The sequence below is a fragment of the Lynx canadensis genome, chromosome A3, assembly GCF_007474595.2.
Source record: "Lynx canadensis isolate LIC74 chromosome A3, mLynCan4.pri.v2, whole genome shotgun sequence".
Lineage (NCBI taxonomy): Eukaryota > Metazoa > Chordata > Mammalia > Carnivora > Felidae > Lynx > Lynx canadensis.
Genome location: NC_044305.1, coordinates 22,373,527 through 22,393,813, shown reverse-complemented (window position 1 = coordinate 22,393,813; position 20,287 = coordinate 22,373,527). Strand labels below are relative to the sequence as shown.

Genomic DNA, 20,287 nt, shown 5'->3' with positions numbered 1-20,287 from the left:
ACCCCAGCTCTCCATCCTCTCCTCTCCCCTCAATTTCCATTCATACACTCATTCACTTATTCAGTATACATTCTTTGAGCACTTACTGTATGCCGGCACTGCACTGGGCCCAGACATAGGTAATTAGATCTTTATACTCTAGGAAAGAAGTGCTGTCCTGCTAGCACATGTTACAGCTGGAATTTTCCTTTATGGTCCTCATTTCAAATATTTAGCTCTTGTGCTCTTAGACCACATACATTTTTTTTTTCGTTTAAGAAATAAGTTTATGGGGCACCTAGGTGGCTCAGTCAGTTAAGCATCTGACTCTTGGTTTCAGCTCAGGTCATGATCTCATGGTTTCATGAGTTTGAGCCCCACATTGGGTTCCATGCTGACAGGGTGGAGCCTGCTTAGAATTGTCTGTCTTCTCCTCTCTCTGCCCCTTCTGTACTCATGCTGTCTCTGTCTCTCTCAAAATAAATAAATAAACCTAAAAAATAATAGTAAGTTTACAGTAGCTACAGAAAGTGGTCGGGGTGGGATGGTTGCCTGAGTGGCTCAGTCAGTTAAGTGTCCAACTCTTGATTTCAGCTCAGGTCTTGATCTCAGGGTCATGAGTTCAAGCCCCGAATTGGGCTCCATGTCCAGCATGGAGCCTACTTAAAAAAAACAACAACAACTGGGTGCAGGGGTTGAAGGGAGATCCACTGGGAAAAGGCAAGAGAGGTACAATGTCTGGATTCCAGAGAAAGCTCTCGCTTCACATTAGCCAATGTCACATCTTGGCCTGCAGGGACCCTCTGGGTCCAGGCACCATGTTTTCCCTGGTGTTCTGATTATGATACCAGGAGGTGGGGTTGAGGTCCATAATGGTATGAGGGATCAGATAGGAAGCTGTGGGGGGAGGCGGACCTAGCAGGACCTCCTGAACTTCATCTGCTGAGGCCTCTGAGAGGCTAATAGCCTTGGGGATGCTGCACCTTGGACTTTCCACTGTCTGCAGCCTGAGGATAGGAACCATGATCTAGCAGTCCTGACTCAGAGGAGATGCTCAACAAGTGCTTCCCAGCTGACAGAACAGACAGAAGTGAGCCCCTCAGTGGCAGGAAGCATGTCTTGATCCTCAACCTCCCTCACAGTTCCCATCACAGAACAGACACACAGTAGGACAGCAGGAAGGTGAGGGGGTAGGGGGAAAATGCTGTTGGGGCTGACCCTGGTGCTGACCTCTGGAGCAGTCCTGTGACCTCCACAGAGTCATCAGTGCCCCTTCACATACCAAGGTTTGGGGCCTGACTTGGGCCCTGCCATGATTTCCCCCAGGTTTAGAACATAGACAGATGTGCCAGAGGGACTCTGGGGAAGATGGAGAGGTCTTAGTCGTACCCTCCTCTGTCCAGACTCTGAGTAGTGTTCTTGGGAGCTCACAGGCCCTAGGCCTCCCTCCTTGTTCCACACACAAACTCAAATTCCCTTCCCAGATGTATGTTTGGACCCTGATACAAAGAAAAGCCAATCCTGATAACATTCACTCAATCAATAGTTAATTACTATTATATATGACAATATGCATTATGTAAATGTAAAAAACATCGTCCCTTACTACTTAATTCTGGTTTCCCTAGATTAGAACTGGGTTTTCAAGCTTAAAAGAACATAAGAACCATTCAGAGAACTTGTGAAGGAAGAAGATTTCTGACCTCTGAGCCCTGTAAATAGAGTCAGAAGGGGCCCAAGAGTCTGTATTGTCAAGAAATTTCCCTGACAATTCCTATACACTCATGTCTGAGAACCAATGTTCTGTGATGTTACTCAGGCCTCATAGAGCTGCAGTGCCAAACTTTTTTTTTTTTTTTTTACTACAAACCATAGTATGAAATTTTACACTGTGACCCAGGATACACTTAAAATTACTTAAAACAAAAATAGGATGAAACACTATTTCTCCCAACCCCAGTGATGCACCTTGAAGTTTTCTGCTTATATTTTCACTTCAAACACTCACTGGTCCAGATCCACTAAATGAAAGGGTCTCAACCTGGCTGCATATCAGAATGACCTGGCGGGACTTCTAGGGCATAGGCCACACCCCTGACCCATTAAATCAGAAACCCTGGGGGTTGGGTGCAAGGCATCAGTAATTTATAAGCAGATGATTCCAACTTGCAGCCAAGGTCTAGATCAGCATTTGGTTTTGTTTTTTTTTCTTCAAGATTTTTTTTTGGCCGGTGGGGGGCGGGGGGTGCTCCTGGTGGTAGGAGCAGTTTAGCCTCTGACTCTTGACTTTGGCTCAGGGCCATGATTTTATGGGTTCATGGTTTCAAGCCCCACATAGGGCTCCTCGTTGTCTGTGCCAGGCCTGCTTGGGATTGTCTCTCTCTCCCTTTTTCTCTGCCCCTTCCCTTAACTCGAGTGTGCACACGCTCACACTCTCTCTCTCTTTCTCTCTCAATGCCCACCATAGGGCTCGAACTCATGACCCTGAGAGATCAAGAGTCACAGGCTCTACCGACTGAGCCAACCAGGTGCCCCTAAATCAAGGTTCTTAAAGTGTGGTCCCCAGAGCAGCAGCAACAGCATTACCTGCAACTTGTTGGAAAGACAAATTATCGGGTTTCTGCCTTAGACCCACCAAACAAAATCTGGGTGTTTGGCCAGTTCTTTGTCTTAAGTCCTCTAGGTGATTCTGATGGCCACTCTCAGATTTCAGACCCACTGCTCTAAAACCCACTGAATTAAACTAATTTCTGGCCCACAAAAGGGTTTCAATCTGCAGCTTGACAAACACTGCCCTAAAGGGAAGCCTCAGATGACAGATTAGAAATTAGTACTAGGGAACCATTGCCTTCCTGCAGAACTGACAAAGCTCTTCCTTTTTTGATAATGAGAGCTGCATTTCTGATCTACCTCCTTTTGGGATTGGCTATGGGAAAGCTCAGAGTCAAATCTAACCTTAATCTCAGTAATCATGTGGATGTTTATGGATCTTTAAAGATCGTTATGGATCCTTATCTGCTTTCTCCTTTATTTCCCAGCCAATTCCTCCTGCATATTTGCTTTCTTAGGAAAGGGGCAGTAAGTGCTGGTCACCATGCGGTTGTGGCTAAACCTGGCCAGAGAAGGGGGTGGGGATGGGGCAGCTGAACATGGAACACTTCCTGTGGCTTCTCAAGATCACTGGGGCCCTGGTTTGCAGCACCCTTGTCCCAGTTAGCCCCACTGCTGTGGGTTTTCCTGTTTGCAGCTGCTGCTGCACTCAGGCCAGCCCCAGTCTCAGCCAGCCTTTGGGTGTGAGGGTGGGTTTGCTGATGCTGCCTGAAAAGTATCAGAGGGGGCTGGGAGAAGTCAATCAAACGAGCTTCTTGAAGGAAGGAGAAGGGAGGCAAAGATGTGCTGCAGGGGGCCCTCAGGAAGGAGACTGGGAGCAAAGGACCCTGACAACCCATCATGGTTGGTTTCAAAATTAGGGCAAAGCACAGGAGGCCTGTCCTCGCTCCTAAGTATCTCCTCCCTAGGCTTCCACTGCACTTGCAGTTTGCCATTATTGTGACACATGGACCTTTCTTGGAGTCTGAAGTGAGACGGACCTCGCTGAGTTGAATCCCAGCTTCACACTTAGTCATGTCCTCTCCAGGCAGATCATTTCTCCTCTCTAGCCTCACTTTCCTCATCTATAAATGGGGACAGTGGAAATACAATCCCCCCACAGGGGTAGTTGAAGGCACAAAAAGGTCTAACATAAACGTCAGCACAGCCACTCTCCAACATCCCTCTCTGCCCTCACTGGAAAGGTCTCAGGACAGCACCTCAGAGGGAGGCAGGGCATCAGAGACAGACTCTATCAACTTTGTGTCTTGTTTGCAAAGGTCTCCTGAACCTGAAATGGGCAAAGTCCCATATGAATGTACAATGTGACATGTCCCTACCCCTCTTTGGGCCTCTTGTTTCCTCATCTTCCCCATTATACGGCAGAAAGAAGATCCAGAGCTGACTTCTTTTATTTTTTTTAATTGTTTATTATTGTTGAGAGAGACAGACAGACAGAAGGTGAGCAGGGACAGGGGAGGGACAGAGAGGAGGGAGACACAGAAACTCGAAGCGGGCTCCAGGTTCTGCACTACCAGCACAGAGCATGATGTGGGGCTCAAACTTACCAAGCTGTGAGATCACGACCTGAGCGAAGTCGGACACTTAACTGAACTGAGCCACCCAGCCCCAAAAGCTGACTTCCAATGAGTTTTCTAGTTCTGACTGATGGTGAACCAAAGTACAGAGACCTTGTGAACTTGACAACTTTTTGCCAAGAGATCAGAATTGGGTTGTGTTTTGGGGAGGAAGGAATCATTGCTGGTGAGGGCAGGGAAATCATGTCACTGTACTCTATTACAAGACCCAGTTGCCAAAGTGTAGGTTGAGCCCGGATCCCCACTGTGGACCATTCACACCCACTTTTATAAATGGGCTCTTGTGGCAGCAACCTGGTGTCAGTCAGCCAGACTGCCCAACTCCAAAGCCAGGTACTATAGCCCTTCACATCCAGCCTTCTACTTCTATCCCCAAGTCACCTCACACTTGACTCTCAGCATTCAAAGGACAAGCCAGGACTGAGCTTACCCACCTCTCCTGGTTTGGCTCTCCCGGATGAGGAAGGCCCCTCCGGGGTTTCCAGGCAGCAACAGCAGTTCCTCAGCTTTCTCCCGGCTCAGGCCCTCATACAGCCACCTGGGGGAGGGACAGAGAGAAGTCACCCTGGAGTGGGGATGGGCCAAGGCTCTACTCCACCCCTCCTCCATCTCTGGACCTCAGAGTTCCAACTGTACATGGTTTCCAAGGGCTCCCCAGCTTTGCCTTAGTCCTGGCTCCAGACGCCTCAGAGGATAACCTCATGGGGTCAGTCCCAGGTTTTTCTACCTGGAGACCTCATTTCCAAGTCGTTGGGGCTAGGGGCAGGTGAGGTGATCACAGACTCTCTCCTATCACTGCCCAGCTCCTCCAGTACCCCTATGCTAGCCACTCACCTTTCCAAGCCTTTACCTTTCCAATAATTGCCTGTTTTATTTTATTGTGTTTTTTTTTTAATTTTTTTTTTAACCTTTATTATTTTTGAGACAGAGAGAGCATGAACGGGGGAGGGTCAGAGAGAGAGGAGACACAGAATCTGAAACAGGCTCCAGGCTCTGAGCTGTCAGCACAGAGCCCGACACGGGCTCAAACTCACGGACCTTGAGATCACGACCTGAGCCGAAGTCGGACACTTAACCGACTGAGCCACCCAGGCACCCCTTGTTTTTAATTTTAGTAAGTATTTTATTTGAATGTTTTAAAGTTTAACTTTGTAGTCAAAAAGGCATGTGAGTGAACATGTATTCATTATCAGTGAAATCTAACTCCCACTGGAGCTTATTGTGGGTAGAAATGCTGGAACTAGAATGTTCAAGACATTCTAAAATCTTGGGAAAAATCATGCAGCCTATCAATCATCATATGTGCCTCCCAAAGCACAGATCTTCATAACCTACTCCTCGGTGCCTCTTTCACTGCTGGATTGTTGATTACTCTGGTCCTCTGTTTTCCTTTCTCCTTTCACTTAATCCTTCACCTATATGTTCATGAAGGACTTAACCACAGTGGAAAGTTTGGTGGTTTTGCAGGAATTTTTTTGGCTTACTAGTCCATCAGCCTTCTAATGTCCCCAGAGCCATGCCCTATGGTCCCTGGGAAAACCTTCAGAAGCCAACTCAATGGAAATGGCTGCCTCCCTGTCATTGTGTGAAATTCCACAGTCAAAGCCAAACTCAGAGTTGAGTCAATTCCAAGTAAATAAATCAGAGAAGCCATGACTTGCTTGGTGCCAGCAACAAACTTAGCCTAGTTTTATAGTAAATAAAACAAGCCATTCATGTGACTTACAAACACCGGGAAGTAGATGGAAAGGCAAGGGAAGGGGACTCTGGGAGGTGGTCAGTGTTTCCTTGGCTGAAACTTCAGTACCACACTGGAGATGCAAAATCTCTTGCCAGCAGGGCCAGGCTATTAGGAAAAACGTGGGCAAGACGGGTTTCACCTGGATGCCGACAACCTCTGTGTGAGTTTATTCTACAAGATGCCCACAGGTCTCAGGATCCCTGCACTACTCTCATCAGAGCCAGATATCCCCATGAGCCTCAGAAAAGGAAGGCCATCCAGTGCCAGAGCTGTACTTTCTCTCAGAAGAGTGGCTGTCACACACAGTGTATTTGTGACTCCATGCTATGCAGGTAGATCCCACCCAAAGACAGTCACTTCCTGTCTCTCACGACAGAATTTGCTCTGGAGTCAGTTTCTTTTGTCACTCACTCTCGGGAGCGTGGCCCACACTTTGTAAGACCCTGCATCCCCCATGTCCTGCCTTCCCTCGAGGCACCTCTTAGAAAGACAGGCTTGTTAAGTTGTGGGGCACCACCCCTCCATTTTCTTGCCTCAGGACATTTAGGACACATATTCAAGGCTACTCCCTTTCGGCATTCACCTTCACTGAACTCCTGGCCACCTTCCAAAGCCCAGAAGACATCTCTATGGGGCCTTTCTGAGCCCCCTCCTCCAGGCTCCCAAGTCTCACAGGCTGACCTGAGAGGGCTAGCTGTTCACTCTTCTTGAGGGCAGGGCCCAGGCCTGCCCTCTCCCCAGTTTTGCTCAGCATAGGACTGGCCATAAAGGATATGCTTGTGGGAAGAGAAAGCAGGAAGTTCCCTTAAGTCAGGGCCTGGGGTGTGGACTCACCCATGGGAGATTTTGGCCACGTGGATGCTGGGGATGTTATATTCTGTGCCTGAAACTTCTGACACCACCGTCGACCAGTCTCCATCTCTGGAGAGAGAAAGGAGAGGGGAACTGCTCATTTAGGATTCATGAGGACCCACCAGGCTGGCTCCTGTGGCTGGCCACCTATCCCACCCGTGATTCCCAGGTTTCCTTGTGCCACCCAGTGCTGGTACCTCCTGGGCAATAGATGGCATGATTCAGGGCCCCCTGCAAGGCCCTGCCCACCTACTGTTTCTTCCTGCAGGTGTGTCAAGCTTCCTGAAATCATTAGGGCCATATGTGAGCTCAGCACCAAAGGCCATGCTCTTTTCTTCTGGAGGGAAGGGCCCCTTCTCCCAATAGTGTATCTTCAGGTGTCAGGGAGAGAAAGCAGAGCACCCCATCCTTCCCCGCAGGAGGACTTACTCAGAGATGATGGTCAACGGCTCCCCCAGTCTCAGCGACAGCTCTGTGTGCTCGCCTACCGGGAACTGCTCAGGGCCACAGCTGTGGCCCTGTTTCTTCTGCATAGAGGGACAGAGATGGTCACCTTTTCGGCTAGTCCTCCCTCCACATGTGAAGTCTAGTGGAGTCGGGCTTCCACAATCAACTCCCTCATGGGCACCCTGGGGATCATGCCTGCTGGGATTCCAAGAGGGTCACCCTGGAATCTGAAGCCTTTTCAGTGGGCCCTGCAGAGCCCTAGGAGTGCCCAGACATCTTTGGAGTCACCTCAGGGAATAGTTTGTGTCAAGAGGAGTGGGGCCCTGGCTATAATCCTCTTTTATATGGAGATCTTCAAGAAGATTTTGATAAAAGGATTCCCCTGCTCAGCAAACTTAAAAACTACAGCTCTAATCAGGTTATCAGCACAGATCTCTGAGCTCAGTTTCTACAAGTTCTAATGACATGGGCACTGGATGGACTAACTTTGAGGGGTGAAGTCCAGGGTGAGCATAGGAGGAGGAGGACTCCTGGAGGAGCCAATGAAATCACAGATGTGTACAGGCTTTGTAACTCCACAATGCCATGCATGTGGGGAGCATGGCTCTCCCATGGTCTTTGTCCAAAATGACAGGTGTAGGTCTGTGCTGCCGAGAAAACTTGGGGTCCCAGGGGCCCACTATACCAGGCCTGGCCCAGAGTAAACACTCAGCAAGTGTATGTGGCCCAGTCAAGCATCCTGGCCACATGCCTGCCATCCCTTACTGAGTGGCTGCTGAGTGTCAGGATCTGACTGGGTGCTGCACGCGTCACCTCAGCCCTCACAAGCTCCGGGGTAGTCCTCTCCGGTCAGCCCCATTGCTCAGCAAGGCAACTGAGATGAGGTAGGGTACTGTGCCAGAAGTAGCTTCTATGGCATTCCCTGTCCCTCTTCCCATGGGGCACTGTTGGGTTGGGTGACCATTGTGGCTTACTCATGGGCCCAAGTTGGGGGGACTTGGCTGGACAGCTGTAGCACCTCACCGAAAAAGTCCAGACTCTCTGGGACACTGACATTCAGAGAGGAAGCCATGGAGCCAGAGGATGCTAAGCCTCCCCTTACCCCTGCCCCATCACACCAGGACTGGTCCCAAAGACACGGTGGTCATGAGGCCCAACTTTGAGGTTGGATGGTAGGTGGCAAGCAGCTCCCTCAGCACAGGATGTTCATCCTTCGTCCACCTCAGGGATCAGCCTGCCCATTCTAACTAGACCTCCTGATATCTGTCTGGGCCTTCTCATCCTGAAAACCCTGCCCTCCACAGGCTGCTGAGAGCCACTTCACCCACATCCAGTGTCCCTCCCTCTCCTTCCTCCTTATCCCAGTTCATCAGGGGTCTCTGAAACAAAGGGAAAAGAGAGACAGACTTGTTAGCACATCAGTGCATCAAGCTATGAAAAGCAATCAAGGTCAGCAAGAAAAGTTTATCTGTCTCATAGATGCTCCTGAAGGATCCAAGGCCTCAGCAGGCTCTATGAAGCCTTCTAGACAGATGCCCCAGGAGATGGGGAAGGGAGAGCAGATGAACAGACAAGGACCCAGGGGATGGGTGGGGCAGACCCAGATTTGGACACTGTGTGATATAAGGGCCTAGGCTCCAGGTGGACATGGGAAGAATGACACGGCATTCCCAGAAAGGGACCTGGTTCCTACATGTCCTCCCAGACACATGTGCCGATCCACATGGTGACCACAGAATGGAGCTCCTCAGAGCTGTCTATATAGCACAGGGCCTGGCCATCACATGGTGCAGGGAAATGCCTGATGCCTGAAAATGCCTGATGCCCAGATAAACAATGCAAGCAAGTCTTGTGGAGGGCATCCTTCAACAAGATGGCCTGGAAGGACCCCTTTGCCTCCTGGAAGCCCTGGAATTGCACCCCTACTTGTTACTGAGCTGCATATGCTCACTGTCCCACTCACTGACCATCCTCCTGGACAACTTGCCTTCATCCTTCACTCCCTGGATAAATGTCCCTTCTTGGTGAAGTCTTTGTGATGAGTCCCTCAGCACACACTTTCAATAAGAACCTCTTAAAACACACTGTCACCAAAATATAACAACTGCAACTGACTATTGGTTTAGCTCCTGTCTCTGGGACTTGACTGTCTCTGAAGGCAGGGGCTGTGCCTATCTTGTCCATTCTATGTCCCTTGGCCCCGGCACAAGGCCTGGCATGTGGTAGAGCCTTGGTAGATTCTGAACAGATGCAAGACTGATGGACAAATGACTCATGGAAGGGGCTGCCCCAAATCTGTCCTCTTGCTGGGACCAGGGGTTGACCTACCAAGAGAGAGGCCCACCCTTCCCCCTGGAGACCCTGTCAGAGAGAGGAACACAGTTCCCCTCGGGTCTCACAGGCAGGGAGAACCCCCAGAGCACCTGCCGGAGGTCAGCCCCCTCAGCAGCCTGGCCATGACTCAGAGCAGCATTGGGGCCGTGGCCTGTGGCTAGATTCAGAGGAAACGAGGGGGAGGTCTGTGTGGTTTCCAGGTCTCTTCCTGCTCAGCCTGGTGGGCCCCAGGCTTTGTGCAGACTGAGTGGCTACAAAGAGGCAGCTGCCTCCCCAACAGAACTACAGAGCCCAGGGCATTAATGCCTGTGGGAGGCTGGCATTAGGAAGATGAGGATATTAGGGGCAGGGCTGAGGAGGGGAAAGAGGCCTCAGCTATTGCAGGGGAATTTTCAGATTGGGGATAGCTTCTGCCCAGACATCCAGGTATTTGGCTCCGTAGTCTCCTAGTTCTGTTTAAGTGTGTGCCCATGTCAGTCCTCCTACAAGTGCTGCTTGGTTTAGAGTAATTTGTTATCTGTGATGGTCAATTTTATGTGTCAATGTGGCTGGCCCACAGTACCCTGATATTTGGTCAAATACCAGTCTAGAAGTCTAGATGTTGCTGTGAAGATAACAATTTTTTGTTTGTTTGTTTGTTTGTTTGTTTTGTTTTGTTTGTTTAGAGAGAGCAAGAGAATGTTTGTGAGTTGGGGAGAGAGGCAGAGTGAGAGAGAGAGAATCTTAAGCAGGTTCCATGCTCAGTACAGAGCCTGGAGTCCAATGTAGAGCTCAATCCCATGACTCTGGGATCATGACCTGAGCCAAAATCAAGAGTCAGATGCTTAACCAACTGATCCACCCAGGTGCCCTGAGATAACAATTTAAATCAGTGGACTTTGAATAGATTACTCTCCATAATGTGGGTGGTCCTCATCCAGTCAGTTGAAGATCTTAAAACAAAAAGACTGAGGTTCTTAAAGCAAGAGGGAATTCTGCCCCCAGACTTGACTGCAATCTTAACTCTTCCCTGGGACTCTAGCCTGTCAGCCTATCTGGCAGAATTCAGACTTGCCAGCCCCCACAATTGCATGAACCAATTTCTTAAAATAAATTCTGTGTCCACACACACACACACCCACATACACAAACCCTATTGGTTCTGTTTCTCTGGAGAACCCTGATGAATACACCATCAAAACCCCAAATCAGGATGTGATTCAAGAAACTATTTGTGGGTTGTTTGGGGGAACAAGAAACAAACTGGGGCTACAGTTTTGATACCAAAATATTAGAATTTCTAGGATATTTTGATTGTCCTAAAAATGGGCATTTTCAGTCAGGACTATCTTAAAAGTCATAGTTGTACGTTCAGCGTATGCATTATATGTCCCAGTTTCTTCCAATTACCATGCCTTTAATTTTGTTCCAAATATTGTACAGGCTAAGAAGAGACACTTTGCAGCAATGATGTCCAATAGAACTTTCTGTGATGATGGAAGTGTTATAAAACTGTGGTGTCCAATAGGTAAACACTAGCTACATATGGCAACTGAGCACTTGAAATGTGGCTGATGTGACTGAGGAGCCACATATTTAATTCATTTTAATTAATCTTACTTTGAATTTAAATAGCTGCAAATGGCTAGGGGCTATTATACCGGAAAGTACAGCTTTGGAGAGCTACAGAAGTGGAGCTGGTCTTAGATTTGGTCTTGGAATTAGCAGCTCAATTTCCTAATAACTGGTTGAAGAGTAGGGAAGCCTTGGGAGACACTGGGGGACTAATACGCCCTCTTGGTTAGCACCTGTTACTCACATTTTCTAGTTTATCTAGTTGTTTAATGTTCTGACTGCTGAAATGTAAGCTTCCCCAGAGGAGGGACACTACCTGTACGGTTCACAAAGAAGGTCCTGGTATACAGCAGGCACTCACTGACACCTGAAGTCAGGCTGGAGTGGCTGGTCAAGAAAGCCCACAGAGGCAGTGGTGTCTGGGGCTGTGCAACCTTACCGTGTGTGGGAAGGGCCCACAGCCTACCTGCTTGCGTGGGCACAGGGCCTGGGCCTTGGACAGAGGGGCTTGAGCTTGGGCTTGGCTGGGTTTTCCTCTGCTGGGCTGTCCTCCCTCGTTCCTCAGCAGACCACTCAGAAGCACAGGGTCAAGGGAAATCTGAAAGAGATACTGTGATGGACACAGAGGCCCCGGATACCCAGACACCCTTTCCCTTCCCAGTTCAGCCCTGCTGGCAAAAGGGAATGATGACCCTCCCAGCAGGACCAGACTCCAGCCCCTCCACCAGACTCAGGAGGCTCTCTGCAACTAGACCATTTTCTCTGGCAGGCCTACCTTTTCTACACTGCAGCCATACTCTACTCTTTTTTTTCTGGGCTTTTGCCTATGTGGCCCACTGGTTGGAATGTCCTTTTCCCTCTTGGGGCCTGTCTGGATCCCACCCTTCCCTGGCAAGATTTACCTGAATCCCCCAGCCCTCAGCAATTATTCCTATGACAGGCCTACTCTGAACTATTTCCTGATGTGGGATCACATTCTGCCACTGGGTGGCAGGGCACAATGACAGGACCCATGGCTAGGGTTAGAGGTGGGCAAGGGTGGGGATCCAAGGAGGCTTGGGAACTCATGTCACAACAAGCTACGGTGACACTGAGCACAGTTATTAGTGCTCAGTGTCACTGTTTTGCACAGGGCAAAGTAAGATGACTAGGAGACTGCATGCCATAGCGATGACTTATAAGGCTTTGGAGGGATTGGCTGTTGAGCCACTTCCCTGCTTTTTGCCTCCATCTGAAAAATGGGGATAACAATACCCAACATCCGGGTCCAAGAGATAAGGCATGAGAAAAGCTTGGCCAGGGCCGTTTCATTTATTGTGTCCTGAATGTCACTTCACCAGAGGCCACTCTCTCTGTCGACTCCCTGTTGTACTCCTCCTCAAGTTGTTGTTTGTTGTTGTTTTAAGATTTTATTTTTTAAGTAATCTCCACACCCAATGTGGGGCTCAAACTTACAATCCCGAGATCAAGAGTTGCATGCTCCACTGACTGAGGCAGCCAGGTGCCCCCTTCCCAAGTTTTAATTATTCATTTATTAGAGTGTTTACTTGTTTAATTTGCCATTATTCTATGGCTCAATGAGTACAAAGATCTCTTTTTGCCTATTTCCTCAACATTTCATGAGACATTTGGCCCATAAAAGGCACTCAACACACACTAGCTAAATGGACCAAAGTGATTATTAGCTCTTTGGACAAGTGTCTTATCCTTAGAATAATTTTTTTTAATGTTTATTTTTGAGAGAGAGAGAGAGAGAGCACAAGTGGAGGATGGGCAGGAGAAGAGACACAGAATCCTAAGCAGGCTCCAGGCTCTGGGCTGTTAGCACAGAGCCCAACACAAGGCTCAAACTCATGAACCGTGAGATCATGACCTGAGCCAAAGTCGGACACTTAACCGATTGAGTCACCCAGGCGTCCCTAGAATCATTTTAATTCCCAGGTTTCTAGGGTAATGCTAATTTTTTCAAAAACTTTATTAAAGTAATTCAGGGAGGTAGTTTCATTCTTTCAGATGGTTCCATCCTTTTCAGTAGAGACAAGGAATAATTATACCAGTTTGGTTCTCTGGAGGAGATCACAGAATGGCACAGTGACATAGCACTGGCCTTGCCTTTGAACCCTTCACCATGTCTGATTAAGTATGGGTTTCTGTCATCATCATGGAGAGTTCAGTACTCATGAGGATGGAGCTCTTTAATAGAAAATAGGCCCATCTTCAGGAAATGGCTTCCAGCACCTACTTCCTGCTCAGACTTTGGGATCCTGAAGCTGTGACAGCCTGAAATGGGCTCTAATGCCCTCACTGCTACAGCTCCTCTTCACATCAGGGTTTGAACATTCTTGTTGCTCACCAGCCTTTCCTTTCCCCTTGGGTATCAGATACAAGCTCTATGCTTAACTGTGCAGACACAAGTCCAGAAAAATCTCAGAGAGAAATCTTTCCTGGGTAGCATGAGTGACTAATTCAGACCAACCAGCTTCCATTTGTGACCTTGGGCAAAGCACATAACCTCTGTCTCATCTTTGAATCAGGGATAGTACCAACTATAGTACCAACTAGGTTGTGGGGAGAAGTCGGGGAGCCTGGTATAGAGTGCTCAGTAAAGGTTAGTTTCCTTTTCCCTCCTTCAACAAGACAAAGTCACCATAGTCACCAACTTTACTAAACCCAGAGACTTCTTTCTGCAGCAAGTGGAGCTGGGGGATGGACCCAAGAGAGGTAGGAGAGCCACAGTGAGGCTGGAAGCTCCCCAGACCTCTGCCAGCTCCCTTCACCTGGCCTGGTCAGGGCCAGGGCACTTCCTGGGGGCAAATGAAGACCACGGGGTGTGCAGGCCTAGAAGGAGGAGATGTTGGCCAAAACTTTAGAGAGAATCTAATTATTAATTGCACAAGTCTTTGAAAAATTAACTATGTGCAAGGCACTTTCTAGGGGGCCCAGGCCAGTGGGTGGAAGGAAAACAGTAAAGGCTGCTGAGATCAGCACACTGCCTACAGTTGTTTTTTGATCTTCTCACTTGATCATTTGAGAGGTCGGCAGCTTTGAAACCCATTCACGTACAGTGATCAGGGCTCAGAGAGAACAACCTCGTGTTCACTCTCATGTAGCTGGTTAGTGCAGAGCCTGGGTCTATAATCCACATCTTTGTTTTTGTGCTTCTGGAGATAATTTCTCAGCGGCAGAGGTTAAGAGTGATGAATTTGATTAAGCTAAAGGGAGACCTCTCTCTCTCTCAGCTGAGAAGTATCACCCTTTTGAGAGGAATTGTAGACTTTATAGCCTTCAAAGATTATAATCCAGACTCCTCTCATTCACTGACGTTGAAAGGCTGTAGCCAGAGGGGGGTCCAAAATCATACAGCAAATTGGTGACTGAGATGGGACCAGAAGAGACATGAAGACAAGCTGGAGGAAATAATGTAATGCTTTGGGGGCAGGGGAGGCCAAAGGCCTGGGTTCCTTTGGGGACCCTCAAAACCACCCCCTTACATCCTCAACAGAACCACTTCTTTTCCTGGAACTCCTTCCCCCACTGTAAAGCTCACTCCCAGCCTCTGGGGGGGACCATGCTTCCTCATAGTCCTGAGACCATACTAACATACTTACAAACATACCAAGCTTACATACCAAGCAAACATACTTACTGGTTTCCAGTCATCAAAGCTTGGGGCCAGGGCTCAGCTTAGATGCATGCTTTGACTGGAGAGGGTAGGGCTTTGGAGGGCCCTTCTGGACATCTTCCAAAGTCCTTAGTCCTAGGGCACCCAGAATCCTCTCAGCTTGGGAGTGTCTTCAGAGAGATGCTCTTGGTATCGTTGTGGGTAGCTCTGCATCTGCAGTGCTCAGCAATTTGTACACCTGGGATGAGAAAGGAGACTCATGCTCCTTAGAGACCCCCAACTGGGCAGCCCTCCCAAGCACAGCTAGGCCAGGGAAGAAGGCTCGGGGCTCTTTGAGCTCTATCATAGGGTCTTTGGGGCTCCCAGCTCACATCTGCAGGCTCTGTGGTTCTCACAACCACCCATTTCCTCTGACGGCATCACAGACCATCAAGGAGCCACCTTCCCCAAGTTCCTGTTTCTAAAGGAGAAGCAGCTGCCTTGTCATCCTAGAGGGAGAGGTTTTTCTCTGGCTTTGTGGCTTGGTCTTGTCTGAGGAACATGGAACTGAGGTAAGTGAGGAGTTTCCCATGCTTACCTGACCATTATAATCACCTGAGTCTGTCACTGGTATCAGATTCCTGGGATCCCCCATCTTCTGTGTCCAAGTCACCAGAGGAAAGCCAAGGAATCTGAATTTTATACACTCCCAAGAGATTCCCTTGACTGGCTTTGGGGGAAACACTGCCTTGGAGTGATGTGTCCTAATCTTTAATGTGTATAGGTATTCCTTGGGGATCTTGTTAAATATTTATTTTTGAAAGGGAGGGAGGGAGTGAGAGGGACAGAGAGGGATGGAGAGAAGGAGAGAGAGGGAGCAGATACACTATTGGGGGAGGGGCAGAGAGGAAGATCATGACTTGAGCTGAACTCAGAAGTTTAACCGACTGAGCCACCCAGGCTCTCCTTTGGGGATCTTATTAAATAGCAGATTCTAGTTTGGTGGGTCTGGGGTGGGACCTAAGATTCTGTACTGCTAACAACTCCCAGGCAATACCCCACAATGCTGGTCCATGAACCACTTTGGGCAATAAGACCAAGACAGTGGTTCTCTAAGTGTGGTCCCAGGCCAACAGCCTCAGCATCATCTGGGAGTTTGTTAGACATAAAAATTCTTGGGCCCCATCTCAGATCTGCTAAATCAGAAACTCCATAGGTGGGGCCAGCAAATTGCTTTCCACAAGCCCTCCAGGTGTTCTAATACACAGCCCAAGCTTGAGAATCACTCAGCTAGGATAAAGAATTTTAAAAATCTTTTAACTTGTTTTATTTTTTATTTTTTGTCTAAATTTACATCCAAATTAGTTAGCATATAGTACAACAATGATTTCAGGAGTAGATTCCTTAGTGCCCCTTACCCATTTAGCCCATCCCCCCTCCCACAACCCGTCCTGTAACCCTCAGTCTGTAATACTCCATTGTACATATATACCACATCTTCTTTATCCATTCATCCATCGATAGACATTTGCGTTCTTTCCATACTTTGGCTACTGTTGACAGTGCTGCCATAAACATTGGGGTGCATATGCCCCTTCGAAACAGCACACCTGTATCCCTTGGATAAATGCCTAGTAGTGCAATTGCTGGGTCGTAGGGTAGTTCTATTTTTAGTTTTTTGAAGAATCTCCATACTGTTTTCCAGAGTGGCTGCACCAGCATTCCCAAAAAATCTTTTTAATGTTTATTTTTGAGAGAGAGCATGTGCGAGCGGCGGGGGGGGGGGGGGGGGGGGGGGGGGGGGGGGGGGGGGGGGGGGGGGGGGGGGGAGGGGCGGGAAGGGCAGAAAGGAGGAGACAGGATCCAAAGCAGACCCTCCACAGAAACAGCCCGATGCAGGGCTTGAACTAAAGAACCATGAGATTATGACCTGAGCTGAATGGAGTCAGACAAACATCTGAGCCACCCAGGCGCCCCAGGATAAGGAATTTGATAGAACTTTGTTACCTCATTCATTAAAATTTAAATAAAATCCTCATCTCATTAAAGTCTAAATAACCACACCTATGGCTGCCTTTCCATTAGGGGGCTTAGTATTCCTGGAGACATCGCTTTTTAACACAAAATGGCACTGAAATAGCTCCTGACTATAGCTCAGACCATAGTCTTTTCTAGGGCCCTGCCAGCCTAAGAACACATTCCAGCTCAGGTTTTTTCTCCCAGGGAAGGTTGGTTTGAGATTTAACTCCACGGGCACTTGGTGTAAAGAGCTGAAAGGAGCCAGAGTGGAGGCACATCCTGTGTAAGATCATTCTAATTCGAATATTAGAATGGGTGATGGCCAAAGAATGTGGCCTGTGGCAGGGAGGGAAGTGAGCACAGGCCCACCCTCCTGCTCTTGTCTGCATACAACTCTGACGTCCACCTTCTTATTTGACAGACTGGCCTCAAGGTTAAATCAAAGGAGGCACCTGAGAATTAGTTTAAAAGCCCGGATCTGCTGTTTATTAGTTTTGTGACCACTTGTAGCACCTCTGGGCCTGTTTCTCATCCATAAAATAGGACTAGCATTTACCTCACTGGACCAATATTATGAAACATATAGATGGTACAAAGGCCCCCAGCCTATGACAGATGCTCAATAAAAGGCAGAATATGAGGGGCACCTGGATGGCTCAGTCAGCTAAGTGTCTAACTTTGGCTCAGGTCATGATCTCACGATTTGTGAGTTCGAGCCCTGCATTGGGCTCTCTGCTGTCAGCATGGAGCCCACTTAGGATCCTCTGTCCCCCTCTCTCTGTCCCTCCTCCACTCATGCTCTCTCTCTCTCTCAAAAATAAACATTAAAAAACAAAAAAAGATAATGCCAGAAAGTGATATAATAAAATCTTATTTAAAAAAAGGCTGAATATGAAAATGCATTGATTTTGGAAGAACTGGAAAAATTTTCAGGCTAGGTGACCTCGGCCAAATCACTTAATTCTCCTCACCCATTCCTTGTCTATGAAACCGACTTGACCACTTTGCAGGGGTGCTGTAAGAACTGGGTAAGATGATTTACATGGAAGAGCTTTTATATAATCATCTTGGGTAATCTAAGTGGCCATTTCCTTGACTCTCACAAAGCAGGCATCCAAGTGTTTCTGGACTGAACAGGGAGAAAGGAAATGAAAATGATAAGAGAAAAAAGTATGGTATGGACCAATCAGGTGTAGTCAGTTGCAGCCTGACTCCAGTCACAAGGCTAAGGTGGGAAAGCAGGCAGCCATTCATGTCAGGTGTGGCAAGAAGGCCGGAGTGATGTGGGTTTTACGAGCTGCGACCATCAGACCACCTCCAGCTCAAAAACTGTTGTCCTGTATTGTCGGGAATTCAGCTCGGTGCCATGTATCTCTGTCCACATGCATTTGCTTCACCTCCTTTCCCAGGATGAGCAGGGTCCATGTCATGTAACAAGTATCTTCCATAGACACAGCAACCTCGATGTACTTACTATATGGTAGCAGCAGCCCCTGGATCATTTGAAACTGATGGTGGCCTCCTAATGTTACTGGTCGATACAAAGAGCCATTTCTGGAGAAATGCAGTCTGGTCTGTTTGAGGAACCCAGGCATGTGGTTGCAGACTACTAAATCAGGGTGGGACTCAGCAACCCCCAAAGGTGGCAGAGCTGAAATGTGAAACGCCTTTCTAAGACCTTAGCGTTTCCTCCTTCATTATAAGCCACACAATCGGGCTTCTGATGATTTTTGGTTTGAGGGGAATAGCAGTGTGTCAGATGGGCCTGGAGTGCACTCCTAGATGGGCTTACTGGTATGACCTTGGGCAAATTATTTATCCGGAGTCTTCATTTCTTCTTGGGTGAGATAATGATCGGTATGTGAAAAAGCCCAGCACGAAGCCCAAAAACACAAGTACCCTGGTTCCACCCTGAACCCCAGTGAGTGGCTTGAGAGAAATAACACCAGCAATCAGGTAACAATGAGACATATACAGCTTTATTTAATAATCTGTAAAAAGTTGTACTCTGGCAGAGTGACGCATTCCCTATCTCAGCAGAAAGCGAACAGTGTGTCTGAAAAGCCCCTTCCTAAGATTCGGAACTGTCTAACCCTGAGCTTACATCTGATGCCATCACGAGCCGGGGCCCTGCTGTGCAGCAGCTGGTTTCATCCTCTTCCCAGTGATACTCTGGCTGGCTGTGACCCCTCACACAGCATTCCACTAAACACAACTGTACCTGCATAGTCTGTCCTTATAGACTAGCCCCTTCCCTCTCTTTTTAAAGAACTGTCAAAAATCTTTCTGAGAAATGGGTTCTGTACCAATTTCACTTAGCATCCACTAAGTCAGCTGAAGTCAAGGCTATGCCTATTATACATGATATTCCGTTGATGTCTGTGCCTTTTTCCCCCAGCTGTTTCCTCACCATCTATGTAATTTTCAGGCCATACCTCTCCTTTCTCTGAGGATTGAGGGGTGGAGAAACACTCTTCATCAGACTCAGGAGGCACTTCTTGTGGATATCTGGTAAGTGGTATCAGACACTGCAGCAACAGCAGTTTTGCTCTGGCAGAGCGGAGGCCTGATATTTTGTTTTCCACCTTCCTGTGCTAAGAGAGTCCAGTAATTAAGCCACGCTCACTTCTTAGGAAAACTCCATATTGCATCAGAACCTCATCATTCCTGGGCTTCTAAAAGAATATTATCCCTCCCCTTTATTTACAGAATAACATATGTGAATGCATTTGGACAGAACAAGGTAGCTGGCCACCCTGCCTGCCTCTCTTATGTAACAGGCTCCCTTCTATTGGTCACAATCAATAGTAATCATGATCTTCCACATTCCTCCGAGCTGCTGAAGTCACTTTGCAAATCTTGTTGACTAATTTGGAACCAAAAGAGAATGCAGGGGTCTACCCAGCCTAGAAACCTGTTCTGTAGATTTCCCTTAAAAACACCATTGAAAATGAAACGGAAAAAAAAAAAAGTCCCCCTTTTTTTTGTTGTTTTGCAGAAGCTCTACAAGAAAGCATATCTAAAATCACAGAACTATGCACACACAAACACAGACACGCGTGCTCACACACATACACCAGGATCAAAGAATCTTGTCAGATACGTAGTTGGGAAAGCACGAAGAAAAGCTGGCAAGGGAAGATATGGAAATTTGATCAGCTAAAGATGCTGGAATGTTATAGTAATGGCAAGGAAGTGGTTCTTGGTACATACAAAAAGGAGGGTGGGCAAGCAGAGAGAATGATAAATCCAGGATACCAGAGAGTGTCAGTGGCCATGCAGGAGTTAAAGATAGATGCCAGTTTGCTGGATGAAATGTTATATTATGGAGTGGTCGTTTGAAGGAGGATGGACTTGCATGGTCCAGGGGAGGATCATCTGCTTAACAGGACACCTCCATGGTCTGGTGTCTGTCCACAACATCAGGGGACTCAGAGGATTCTTGAGTTCCATCTGATTGATTGCTGGTGACAGATCGGCTGAAGGCACTTTCTCCAGAGCCGATGCTACTTGAAGTTGAGTGGGTTCGTGATCGGGCGAGCCGGGTCATGCTGGCAGATGGTACTGCAAGAA

General features: G+C 48.0%; 2 protein-coding genes across 5 annotated transcripts in view; both read right to left on the bottom strand.

Annotated features, from left to right (window-relative positions):
- Window positions 1-15,350, bottom strand: part of SLA2 (Src like adaptor 2) — a 30,901-nt gene extending 15,551 nt beyond the window's left edge. Inside the window, exons 1-5 of the mRNA XM_030311753.1 lie at window positions 15,294-15,350; window positions 11,561-11,704; window positions 7,189-7,286; window positions 6,742-6,828; window positions 4,601-4,704 (exon numbers count right to left, since the gene is read on the bottom strand). Of these exons, the coding sequence (XP_030167613.1) occupies window positions 4,601-4,704; window positions 6,742-6,828; window positions 7,189-7,286; window positions 11,561-11,704; window positions 15,294-15,350 (490 nt within the window). The remainder of the gene's footprint in view (window positions 1-4,600; window positions 4,705-6,741; window positions 6,829-7,188; window positions 7,287-11,560; window positions 11,705-15,293) is intronic.
- Window positions 15,351-18,671: 3,321 nt separating this feature from the next.
- NDRG3 (NDRG family member 3) overlaps window positions 18,672-20,287 on the bottom strand; it is a 68,514-nt gene continuing 66,898 nt past the window's right edge. For all 4 annotated transcript variants that reach the window (XM_030309664.2, XM_030309661.1, XM_030309663.1 and 1 more), the window contains one exon: window positions 18,672-20,278. In XM_030309664.2, coding sequence (XP_030165524.1) covers window positions 20,097-20,278 — 182 coding nt within the window. In that variant the 3' untranslated portion in view covers window positions 18,672-20,096. The remainder of the gene's footprint in view (window positions 20,279-20,287) is intronic.